Source organism: Schistocerca piceifrons, chromosome 2, assembly GCF_021461385.2.
Source record: "Schistocerca piceifrons isolate TAMUIC-IGC-003096 chromosome 2, iqSchPice1.1, whole genome shotgun sequence".
Classification (NCBI taxonomy): Eukaryota; Metazoa; Arthropoda; class Insecta; order Orthoptera; family Acrididae; genus Schistocerca; species Schistocerca piceifrons.
In genome coordinates, this window is record NC_060139.1 from 173848321 (window position 1) to 173860445 (window position 12125).

Genomic DNA, 12125 nt, shown 5'->3' on the forward strand with positions numbered 1-12125 from the left:
GATGATCCTTGGTATACATCTTGATCTTTCGAAATGGTGTAGAGAGATATCTGCGAGACAACAGCATCACCAACGAGCGACAGCGCTCTCTTTTGTTTAACCGGATGCCGCTGCCGACAGATCGAAGGAGCGACGCTGCCAAAACGTGCCGTTTCCGTATTTTTAACGGCTGCGGTAAACACCTTCGCAACACACGTCGCTCGCTTGTCCCCCACCTCCGCCGCCTCGCGCAGTCGATGGCCACGCCGAGCTCAACGTGACTTCTCGTACCACGTGACCACTGGCTCCAATAGCGAAGCGGCTGACGTACAATGTCACGTTGCACGCAGCGTGCTGACTTCGCCCGCCACTGGGCGCCCACCGCGTACGTTTCGAGAAGTGTTCAACGTGTGGCAGCGAGCAGCTGTGTCCCTGACCCGCGTCACAAGTTTTGTTAGAGCAAACGCAGCGTCGACAACTGCCCGCCGTTCGTGAAGAATGCCAAGATGAGCTTCGCTTCGCATCCAGTGAATCAGTGTCCGGGATAAATCAACTATGTGTGCAAAAACCACTCAGGAACACACCGTGCATTGGTTCAGAAGGGGACTTCGTCTACATGACAACCCTAGTCTGCGTGCGGGACTCATAGGTGCGACGACATTTCGGTGTATTTTCATCCTGGACCCTTGGTTCGCGGGTTCATCTAATGTCGGCATTAACAAGTGGAGGTGAGTGCTGACATCAACAGTTAATTTTCATGTTCTTAAGATGCTCCGTTTTATAAACTCTTTTTGCCTTCTGTTTGTTTGCCTGATTTGTATTTTATGCAGTAACGCTTTGTTCAGTTCTCTCGAGTGCTGACATCAACAGTTAATTTTCATGTTCTTAAGATGCTCCGTTTTATAAACTCTTTTTGCCTTCTGTTTGTTTGCCTGATTTGTATTTTATGCAGTAACGCTTTGTTCAGTTCTCTCCCTCGCTGTAGCTGTGTGAATGCTAGATTTAAGTTTGCATACGTATGGTGAATCTGTAATAAACATTTCTTCTCTTGTGACGTAACTGGCGATAACCGTTGGTTTTTCTCAGTGTATTTTCCTTGCAAGTGTGTTGTTCGCCAGTGCTCAAGCTGGATGGTTTGACCTTCATAAGTGTATTCCATTACAAGAAGTGAAAGTCTGTGCTCAGAAACGCAATTGTGTTTGAAAGGATGTGCCTAATATTGTAGTTGTTTACCCACCAACATGTTTTTTTTTTTTGTATCACTAGAAACAGTCGTTGAAATGGATTCATTCAGTGTTACAGCGACCGAATAGTAGTTGTCAGATCAGTAAGTGGATACCGGAAGATAATAAGTACGAAGTACCTTTTACGGTGTCCTGTTGACACCTATCAGTTGGCTGTCACTTCTTCGTGTTCAAAATTTATTTCAGTAATGGCGCTCCGTGGCGATTAGTCATCACCTCCAGTCGCCCACCGTTTAATGTTTGCGTCCGCTACAGCGCGAGTGAGGGGCTAGGTGGGGAGCTACGCCAGGTAACGCAGCATCATTTGTCATTGTTGCAACACAAGAGACATTCCAAGAAAGATACTATCACGTCTACCTTTTGTCACAGTAATAGTACTTCTGTAACTCAGCAGATTTTTTTTGTTATTGTGTACATAATATCGCACTCGAAAGGGTGGGGCAATAGTACGAAGCTGTCAGTGAGAAAAGGTTTACAGAACGAGCGTGGGCTTTTAATTCTAGTAATTAATATCTCCCTTGGCTGTTTATTTATCACTGACGTGTGATATTTCTCTCAAATATGGTAAATTGTTTCATGTATGAAATGATGTCCGCCTGTGAGCGTGTACTCTTGATGAATATTTTACTGTGCAGTGGTTGTTCTGAAAATTGAAAGTATTGTTGGCGATTGTGTATGTCGATGTGCCTCCAGAAATGCTTCTGGTTGGTGTACGACTCCTCATGATAAATGACTGGATTCAATACATGAGAAATGACGGGATTCAAGACATTGTAGGGGAATATCAGATCTTTACTTGCGGAACAAACCATCGCGAATATCTTAGGATTAGTGTGTAGAAGAAACGAAATTCAGAAATAATTTAAGAATTTGCATTTTTAAGTGTTCACAGAAAAGTAAAAACTTTGCAAAGTCCACTCATGACAGAAATTTATTAGATGTTAATGGCAACAAACAGACCCTATCTCTTTTACAATGTCCGCATTGAGACTGCTAGCAGTGTTTCTGAAGCAGATGTAGCAAAAAATATTATTGAAGAACAAAGGGCAACTAAAACAAATAGTAATTCTACATGTTAAGTGAACTAGATAAAAAGCCAGTAGTTTCATATTTCACAGAGGAATTTGAGACATTGAGCACTGGACAGGTGCCTCCAGAGGTATGATAGCTCAGTTCAGGACAATTGTTGATCAAGCACTAGATGGGTACGTACCTAGTAGATAAGTTCATAATGTGAGGAACGCTGAGTGGTGTCTGTAAAGAAATTCTAAAGAAACAGCGGCTGCTGCACAATAGGTACAAAACAAAACGCAAGTCCATAGAGGGACGCCAAATAAGGCGCGTTGGCTGCCAGAGGGGCAATAACGAAACTTTCTGTGACAGTAGCAATATCTTCTCGAAAGGCTACCCAAAAAACGTTTATAAATTCTGGTAATATATCAAAACTGCTAGTGGTAGCAGAGTTAGGGTCCAGATTCAATGATGACACAGAAACGGAAATTGAGGGTAGAAAGAATATTCCGTTTTCAAGTGTTCCCTTTCAAAGGATGATGAAGGAGTATCGCCTCAGTTTAATTGTTGCATCACTTCGAAGGTGAGTGATAGTAGTTGTGTCAGTGAGATTGAGATACAAATGAAATTATGAACTGGGACCTGCAGGAATCACTATCAGATTCTACACAAAATTTATAGCTGGGCTACCCTCATTCTTAGCCATAATATACTGTAGATCTCTCCTACCAAAAAACTGTGCCCAGTGGTTGGAAGAAATCGCAGGTCATGCTCATCTACAAGACAAATAGCGGAAGTGATATACGAACGAAAGTACGATCACATAGGTTATCGTAGCAGATTTTTTCTTCCCACTTACCTTATGATACACAAACAAGCAGTTGAAAATACACATATCATCTTTCTACACCCCTTCATCGTGCGTCGCATGTTTGGAAAGGGATCTGTCATCTGGTCTTGGAGGTCTATATATGCCATCCACTCCATAATTATGTCGAAGGGCACTGTAAACTACTGCTTGCAGGTCTTCAGAATCTGAATCACTGATATACAAATTACTTCCATATCACTGTTGAAAATAATATCATCAAGCTTCTGTAAACCCCCTCATCATCACCACGAATTACTCTCATCGCCTTGTTGTTTGTTTACTAAGATCAGCTACCACTGACGCACATGGCTGTGCTTCGTTTCAGGATACATTTAGGAGCCATTTTGGTTAGAAATTGAATTTCAAATTGCGTGATACACACTGTGCTGTCTTACAATACATTTACTCATTACCGGTTTCGTTCATGGACCATCTTCACATGGCATACCTGCTGTATAGCCAGGGCAGTATAGGCAATTGTTGGCTTGAAACCGTAAGAAAATTGATACTTAACGCCGTAATTCAGGCTTAACCAAGCAGAAAACAACATTAGAAACATGAAACCATGTAAGTGCACAGAATCATGATTGTGCCTTAATAATGGTGCTATGCACTTACTGGTCTTACTTGTTTTCAAGATGTTTTCTGCTTCGTTGAGCCTGTATTATGGCGTTAAATACCAATTTTCTAACGTTTTCATGTCAGCAATGGCATATACGTTCCTGGTTAAATAGCATGTACGCCATGTGATGCTGTCACAGCATGTATTCTTCCACTATGAAGATGGCCCATGATGGAAACCGGCAATGAATAAATGTATTGTGAGATGGCACAGTGTGTTATCATGCATTTCCCTAAGTATATCGATGCTGTTGAAAGTTGTCTGAAAAAAAAAAATTAAATTTCAAACATTCATATAAAGAAGGGCGCATCTGCAAACTGATGTCATCATACGATTTAAATGCCATAGCAGCTTCATGCGATTCCAACTCGTCATTTGTTGCAACTGGGTGAATGGATATTATCAACAGGCTCAATCGTAGGTAAAGAAGGTGATTTCTTCTTACTGGTAGATTAACTGTGAAAATGAAGTCGGCCTAGAAAGGAGGTTGTTAAAAAGAAATTGTTTGATTCATCCTGGAATATTGCTCAAGTGTGTGAGAACTGTGACAGATAGGAGTAACAGGAAATATTGAATATATAGCAACAAGGTCAGGTCATATGGTCACAAGTTTGTTTGCCTCGCGGAAATGCTGAATAATCTGGACTGGCAGGCGCGAAAACCATTTACAACGTTTAATGAACCATTATTAACTGAGGAATCTAGTATAGCACAACCCTCCTACATATCGCTTCCGTATAGACTGCGAGAACAAGTTAAGAGTAATTACATTCCGAACAGGGGCGTTTGAGCCGTCATTTTTATCGCGCTCCAGACGTGACAGGAATGGGAAGCAACCATAATAAGCGATGAAGTGCCCTCTGTCGTGCGCATCACTGTAATTTGCAAAATACGGATGCAGATATCTTATCTCAAGGGAATAACAAATGCAGCTTGTCCGTAAAATTTCCGAATAATCTCATGGCGAACTTGCACTCCTAATTTTGTCGCAAGCTCATTATGCTAAAATTTGGTTCAGTTGCGAAGAAAGCAACCAAGGGATGAGAAGTCCTATCTGAGGAGGACTGTCTGTTGACAGTAGCGGAACTTTTATTTATCTGTGTAATGGAAAAAGCATGTGGTGGTAAGTTCCTATGGGACCAAACTGCTGAGGCCATCGGTCCCTAAGCTTACGCACTTCTTAATCTAACTTTCGCTAAGGACAACACACACACACACACACACACACACACACACACACACACATGGGAGCCGCGCGAGTCATGGCAAGGCACCTTAGACCGCGTGGTTAACCCCCCCACCACCACCACCACCGTGAAAAAGCAATGTTAACAATATTTAATAGTCTACACATTTTTCAATGATATGTGCAGTACGGTTGGTGAGCAGCTTAAACCAGATGAAAAGTCTTCGGTTGCATTTGGGGAAGTACTAAGTGTTCTGCAGTCTTTTAACTGATAGGACGCAGCTTTATCATAGATAAGTCTCGTATCAGTGGATTAATATTCTGCATCGCCATTTTTTTCATTTCCAGTCTGCAGCGGGAAATGAGGAAAACTGTTATGACACAAATTTATCACTGCTGCGGACTGTATCGTAGATATATTAAGTATATAGATCAAGGTTCGCATAGAACGACATACCGATTGGAAGCTCGATGATGACGACATTGTAATCTTATCCGGCATTCTAAATGCTCCTGTCCAATGTGCACTCAATTCGCTTTTCCGTGGCGAATGTGCAGGCTGTTTCAAAAGGTTCATCCGATTTCACAAGACTGTATCTTCTCCATGAATGAAGAACTTTGCGTGAACTTTAACTTAGTCATAGGACTATTAAGTTGTATCTCACCAGTAAACCAGTCAGTTTTAGGAGGTTGTACATATGGGGCAGTCCAATGAAAACGAAACAGAGAAAAAAGTAAGTAAACAGTTTATTATTTCAAAAGGAATTGCCTTAATTGTTGATACATTTGTACGACTGTGAGACAAGACGTTCAGTGCCTTGATGGAGAGAAGCATGATTCTACGCAGACGTGCACCTTTTTGTCCGAAGCGAATCAACGGCTATGATTGTCTTCCTTCATGGCTCCAAGATATGGAAATCGCGTGAGGAGAGATGGGGACTGTACAGAAGAAGTGTAAGGGTTTCCTAGTGAAACTTCTGCAGCGTACTCGAAACAATCTTGGCAGTACGTGACCCTCTGTTTGCTTCGGAAGAAGAGCTGCTTTTTTGTACCTGCCTCGTTTTTATTTAACTGCCACACATATTTTTCATGCATGTACATACAATCTTGGAGTACATTGTTTTTAGGACCAAAGTTATGTTACCATTCACAAATGTACGCTCTAAAACAAAACAAAAAAGACGCACCACGAAGGAATTGGCCGAATGGTATGGAATCTGGAAGAGTGACGTACATGTACAGATAAACAAATAATTATAATTTGAGAAAAATTGGACGATGTATTCAAGAGAAAGAGCTTCACAAATTCAGCGAGTCAGTAATGCGTTGGCCCACCTGTGGCCCTTAATGCAAGCAGTTACTCGGCTTGCCATTCGTTGATAGAATTGATGGATGGCCCTCTGAGGGATATCGTGCCAAATTGTGCCCCATTGGTGCATTAAAGTGTCAAAATCCAGACATTGTTGGAAGGCCCTGCCCATAGTGCTCCAAAGGTTCTCAATTGGGGAGTGATCCGGCGACCGTGCTGGCCAAGGTAACAGGTAATCACGAAGACAAGCAGCAGAAACTCACACCGTGTGCGGGCGGGCACTACCTTGCTGAAATATAAGCCCCGGATGGATTTCCATTAAGGGCGACAAACCATGGCTAACATCGTCAGCTTATCGCTGTAAGGTTGCCGTGGATAACAACCAGAGGGGTCCTACTATGAAAAGAAATGGCACTCCAGACCGTCACTCATGGTTGTCGGGCCATATGGCGGAAGATAGTCGGGTTGGATCCCAACACGCTGTCTGGGGCGTCTCCAGACAGGTCTTCACTGGTCATCGGAGATCTGTTGGAACTCGTCACTGAAGACAATTCTACTCCGTTCAGTGAGATTCTAGCCGAAGACGTGTCTGGAGACGCCCCGGAGAACAATTGGGTACCAACTTCATTGTCGCCGCCCTACAGCGCGACAATCAGGAGTGATGGTCTTTGGTGCCATTTGTTTTCATAGCAGGAGCCCTTCGGTTATCATCCGCGGCACCGTTACAGCACAGCGGTACTTCGACGATATTCTACGCCCCAGTTTGTTGCCCTTCATGGCAAGCCATCCTGGGCCCACATTTCAGCAAGATAATGTCCCCCCGCACGTGGCAAGTGTTTCTACTACCTGTCTTCGAGCTTTCCAAACCATACCTTGGCCAGCAAGGTCGCAGGATGTCTCCTCAATTAAGAACGTTTGGAGCTCCATGGATAGAGCCCTCCAACCACCTCGTGATTTTGACGATCGAACTCGGCAGTTGGACAGAATTTGGCACGATATCCTCAGAAAGACATCTAACAACTCTATCAATGAAACTTCCTGGCAGATTAAAACTGTGTGCCGCACCGAGACTCGAACTCTGGACCTTTGCCTTTCGCGGGCAAGTGCTCTACCATCTGAGCTACCCAAGCACGACTCACGCCCCGTCCTCACAGCTTTACTTCCGCTAGTACCTCGTCTCCTACTTTCCAAACTTCACAGATGCTCTTCTGGCCGAATCTTAGAGTATATAATGAGCCCCCTACCTGACGCACAGCAAACATTCAGTCAATTGCCAAATTCGCCCCATACTTTTACGAGGATGTGTGGAGTTATTGCATCCATTGCTGTTGCCATGCGCCGCCACAGTTCATCTAAAGTTGTAAGGAGAGGCACGTAGATGAAGACATTCTAAAGCGTTGCAGTGCGAAATCCGTTCGCGCCTTCCTCTTGTAGGAGGTGTTCTGCGACAATCTCAGCGGAAATCATGTCTTACAGCTGTAACTGAATTGCATCTGTTGAAACGGGAAACGCAAAACCCATTTTGTTGTGGGCATCTCGACCCGACTCACTTTGGGTAACGAACTGGCGCCCTGGTAAACTCTTGTAGTTTCGATGTATGAGTCAAAATTCACCCCAAATTTCTGTCTTCATTCACGGATAAGATATATTACTGCGAAATCGGTTGAATATTTTTGAATCATACTGTAGAATTCCATGAATGTTAGCTATTATGAAACCATGGGAGAGGGACGACAGTAAGTAACATTTTGTTTAATGTAGCAATTAATGTATCCATCTGAAGATGAATCTGTTACGATGAATAAATCGTTGTATCAAAGCATTTCTTACTTACAATTTGCGGCGCCATTGCTGTGCGAGAGGCAGCTTCAACTCTCAACACAAACATGTTTCCGTCATTATCAGTAGAATCAGAAAGTTGGGTAGAATTGCGACTGGCGTAAGGACGTGCTTTTATAATAGGTAGTTTACATTATTCTTCATTTCGTCACAACTATCCTGCTGTATTATCAAGAAAGCTACTGGGATAGCAAATTCATTCACGTCCGATTTACGACTGACAGGAGCGGTGAGTAGTGTGACAGCTGACGATTACGATGCTGTATTTGGGACTGTGAGCTTAACTGCACGCGATGTTTCGTGATGCCGTTGACCGCTTTGATGAGAAGCAAACTAAAAGATTGTAATTTTACCTGTAGCGCGCGGGATGTGTTGAAATAAAGAAGTTTCGAAGACATTTCTAGAGTAGTGACAGTCCACTGATGTTGATTGATGAGAGCAAGATCAAAAATGGTCGTCACTGAGCAATTAGGTGTCATGGGATAAAGAACAAATACTATTTTTGTAGTTTAACGAACAAAGGGAAACATTTTACCGCCAAACTGTAGTTTCGTTTACTTAGGTAGGTATGTGACAGATCTGTTATTATAATTAGAATTATAACGCTTGCAGTACCAAATCCAGAACGGCCGTATTAAGTGATTCACTACGTTGTGCAATGCCCGCCCTCCCTTCATAAATTCGAAGGCCTAAAACGGTAGATTTCTCATCACGCCACCAGTGGTTTGTCAGCTGCATTTTAACAAGTCCTGTATCCGTTTTGGAGACACTCTAGAATAGGAACGCTGTTACACTGTCTCTTGCATTCTGTCGGGAAATACGTTTTTAATTAACTATGCAGCTTTCTTTTATCAGTTTCCTGACACGGACTTAAGTCAGTGAGTGGTGACTGCGCCCGCTAAGGAAGCTTAAGGCCCACATCTTTGATCTGATAGTACCTCTAGACCGCTTTCGAATCTCCACAAAGGAACTCCGGTACTCTTGCGTAGCCTACTAGGACTCCTGAGAGGAAACATACCGCGGATAATGTTTTCAGACTGAATGTCTAACTCTGCTGAGGAGTGTGGTTTTCTTATGAACTTTCATAATTTTAATTGAAAGCTATTTCCTCTTGTGTTTTTGTCGCCACCTCATTGATCTTATTGGTGCATAGGAACTACAGTGTCGAGTACAATTCAACGAAGGACAAAAAGTATACGTCGAACGTACAACTACGTCTGACCTTAGATCGACCGAAACATGTTGAAATGCGTCACATTGAAGTAAAATATATGCTAAAGAAATATGTACTCATGCCATATATATATATATATATATATATATATATATATATAAGCCTTTCGTAAAAATTCTTTGTGTTGCTCCGTTGCCGCGCCGGCCCTGAACTTTAAACTGCTGCCAAAAAGCCTTCTGCCTGTGTCGTGTGCCATGTCTCCATTCGGGGTTCACTTGTTTCAGTCGTAAATAATTGACTATGTTGTACTTTTTTCCAAGCAAGCTGTGTTCTTGGGATGAAGGTCAGCCTCGGGAACAAACGTGCTAGTCCCCTTGCTCCTGTTTGAGAGTTTTTGAGTTTAAACTCCCAATTCGATCATCTGGATTTACAAGCTTACCGACGTCTCTGTAAATGAGTTCACATTGAGATAAATCATTCTATAAGTTCGCGGTTACTCTCTCTCCAACCGAGTTACTTGCTGCGCCTTTAAACTGTGGAACAGATATCAAGCACAAATCTACCCTGTTTAAGCTGCCGTCTGTAAGGGCTCTACAGACCTGGAAGATTAGCATATTGTACATTTCACGTTACCGGCCTTAAACCCTAGTCAGGCTTAAATGCAACTGACAGTAGTTTAGCGGTTTAAATTTCTTCCGCTTTTTATTTTTATTTTTATTCGATCTGCGGAGTTTCCCCCTTTCACTCAGCACTTCGAGTTTGAATTTAGTTGTTACTGATGATGACACGTTAATGTCTTTACCTAATCATAGTGTCAAACTATTGGACGACATATGCAGAAAACCCTTGTTTACTGGACATTTTTTGTTGCTTTGGTCCATACTCTAAATGCTCCTCTCAAAATATGAAAAGCAAAGAGCTTCCAGTAGAAGAGATTTGTTCGATGATACTATATACCTCTTAAGGTAAGCATCTTAGAGCTCATGTTTACTGGACTTTTTTGCTTCGAATGATCGTTCCCATCATATTCCTGAGTTATGATTTTGGTCATGGCTGTTACTGAACAGCTGCAGAATATTTCAACAAAGATAACAAGTCAGTCGTCAGCTGCAGAGGAGAATCTTTGTTTGGTTCACTTTACTGCTTTCAACTGTTTTAATTATCTTCTTCAGAAGAGAAATAGGCTCAAATCATTGGTAAGCCAACGTCGAAATAGAAAACTAAAATTCCACCCGAACAGGCCGGGCGCCGTGTCATCCTCAGCCCACAGGCATCACTGGATGCGGATGTGGAGGGGCATGTCGTCAACACACCACTCTCCCCGCCTTATGTCAGTTTACGAGACCGGAGCCACTGCTTCTCAATGAAGTAGCTCCTCAGTTTTCCTCACAAGGGCACCCCGCTTGCCAACAGCACTCGGCAGACCGGATGGTCACCGATCCAAGTGCTAGACCAGCCCGACAGCGCTTAACTTCGGTGATCTGATGGGAAGCGGTATTACCACTGCGGCAAGGCCGTTGTCAGCGTAAAAATAAGAAGACGCTACCGCTCGATTCTTATTGTCTTACCAATGATTTGAGCCTTCTGAGGATGGTTCAAATGGCTCTGAGCACTATGGGACTTAACTTCTGAGGTCATCAGTCCCCTAGAACTTAGAACTACTTAAAGCTGACTAACCTAAGGACATCACACATATCCATGGCCGAGGCAGGATTCGAACCTGCGACCGTAGCGGTCGCGCGGCTCCAGACTGTAGCGCCTAGAACCGCTCGGCCACTCCGGCCGGCCTTCTGAGGATGACCGTTTAAACTGTTGAAACCGGTAAAGTGAACCAATGAAAGGTTTTCTTGTGCAACTCACGCCTGACTTTTTATCTTTGTTGAAATACTCCTAGATATTGGCTACTCCTCCTGAAACGCCATTTATATGCATCTATGGTCAAAGGACCACATCATCTAATGGTGCTTAAATTAATGAAATAAAATTTTATTGGACGTTATATTCACATAGCACAAGAAAGTAAAATAACGCATTTAAAAAAGTGCGAGGGTGAGCTAAAAAAGTAATGCGTCCGAATTTTCGGTTGAGGTATTACATGTCATACTTATTACTCGGTCGACTGTCCCGCTTCGCCGACGCAAATTGCAATCCTCTGCCTCTAGACTCCGAATTGTGTAACGTGACTGTGCGAAACGTAGCTATGTCTGTACTTGAGAGACCCGCAGAAAACTGAAAGCACCTCAGTTCCGACTTGCCCCCATCCGATTTACATGTCTTTTCAGAACTTGAAGAACACCTTCGAGGACTTCACTTTGACAGTGACGAGGCGGTGTAAGTAGAGCTGGCCGTGGCTCCGTCAAAACGTTCTACAGTGACGGCATTAATAATCTGGTCTCTCGGCAGGAGGAATGTGTTGTTCGCCAGGATGACTATTTTGGGAACTAAAAATGAAGACATGAATAGGTATAATGTTAATGAAGTTTAATTTAAAAAGCTTCAAGAGTTTTCATAGAAAAAATTCGGAGGTATTTCTTTTCATCACGCCCTCATAGTTACTGACTATGGGCCTCACGCTATTTTAAACCGGCCCTGGTCAAAACGCTAAATGGGTGACCATTTCCTCCTCTTGTATCGTGCATCGGAGCCTGACGCAGGAGCTGGGTGCATCTCAGATAGACTTCAGGCATCACGTTCCTCGCGCGCTTGCGTTACGCAATGGCCGCCCACGGTCAGCGACCGCTGGACTGACAGCGACTCGTCACCGCCGCTGGTTACTGCATCAAACGTAACCTCTCCCGGCACGCCGTGTCTTCTTTTTTTTCGTAACAAGTTCCCACGGTACGCCATCGAGAATGCCCCGACAACCAGCGTACAATGGCCCATCTAACGC

The 12125-nt window shown here is 43.3% G+C and overlaps 1 protein-coding gene across 7 annotated transcripts in view; it reads left to right on the forward strand.

Moving 5' to 3' along the window:
* The first annotated feature begins 331 nt into the window (after positions 1–331).
* The window catches only part of LOC124776369 (cryptochrome-1-like), a 177124-nt gene continuing 165330 nt past the window's right edge, over positions 332–12125 (forward strand). For all 7 annotated transcript variants that reach the window (XR_007015612.1, XM_047251323.1, XM_047251325.1 and 4 more), the window contains exon 1: positions 332–707. Coding sequence is in view for 6 of the 7 variants with exons in the window: in XM_047251323.1 (XP_047107279.1) it covers positions 535–707 (173 nt within the window). In the remaining variant the exon portion in view is untranslated. The remainder of the gene's footprint in view (positions 708–12125) is intronic.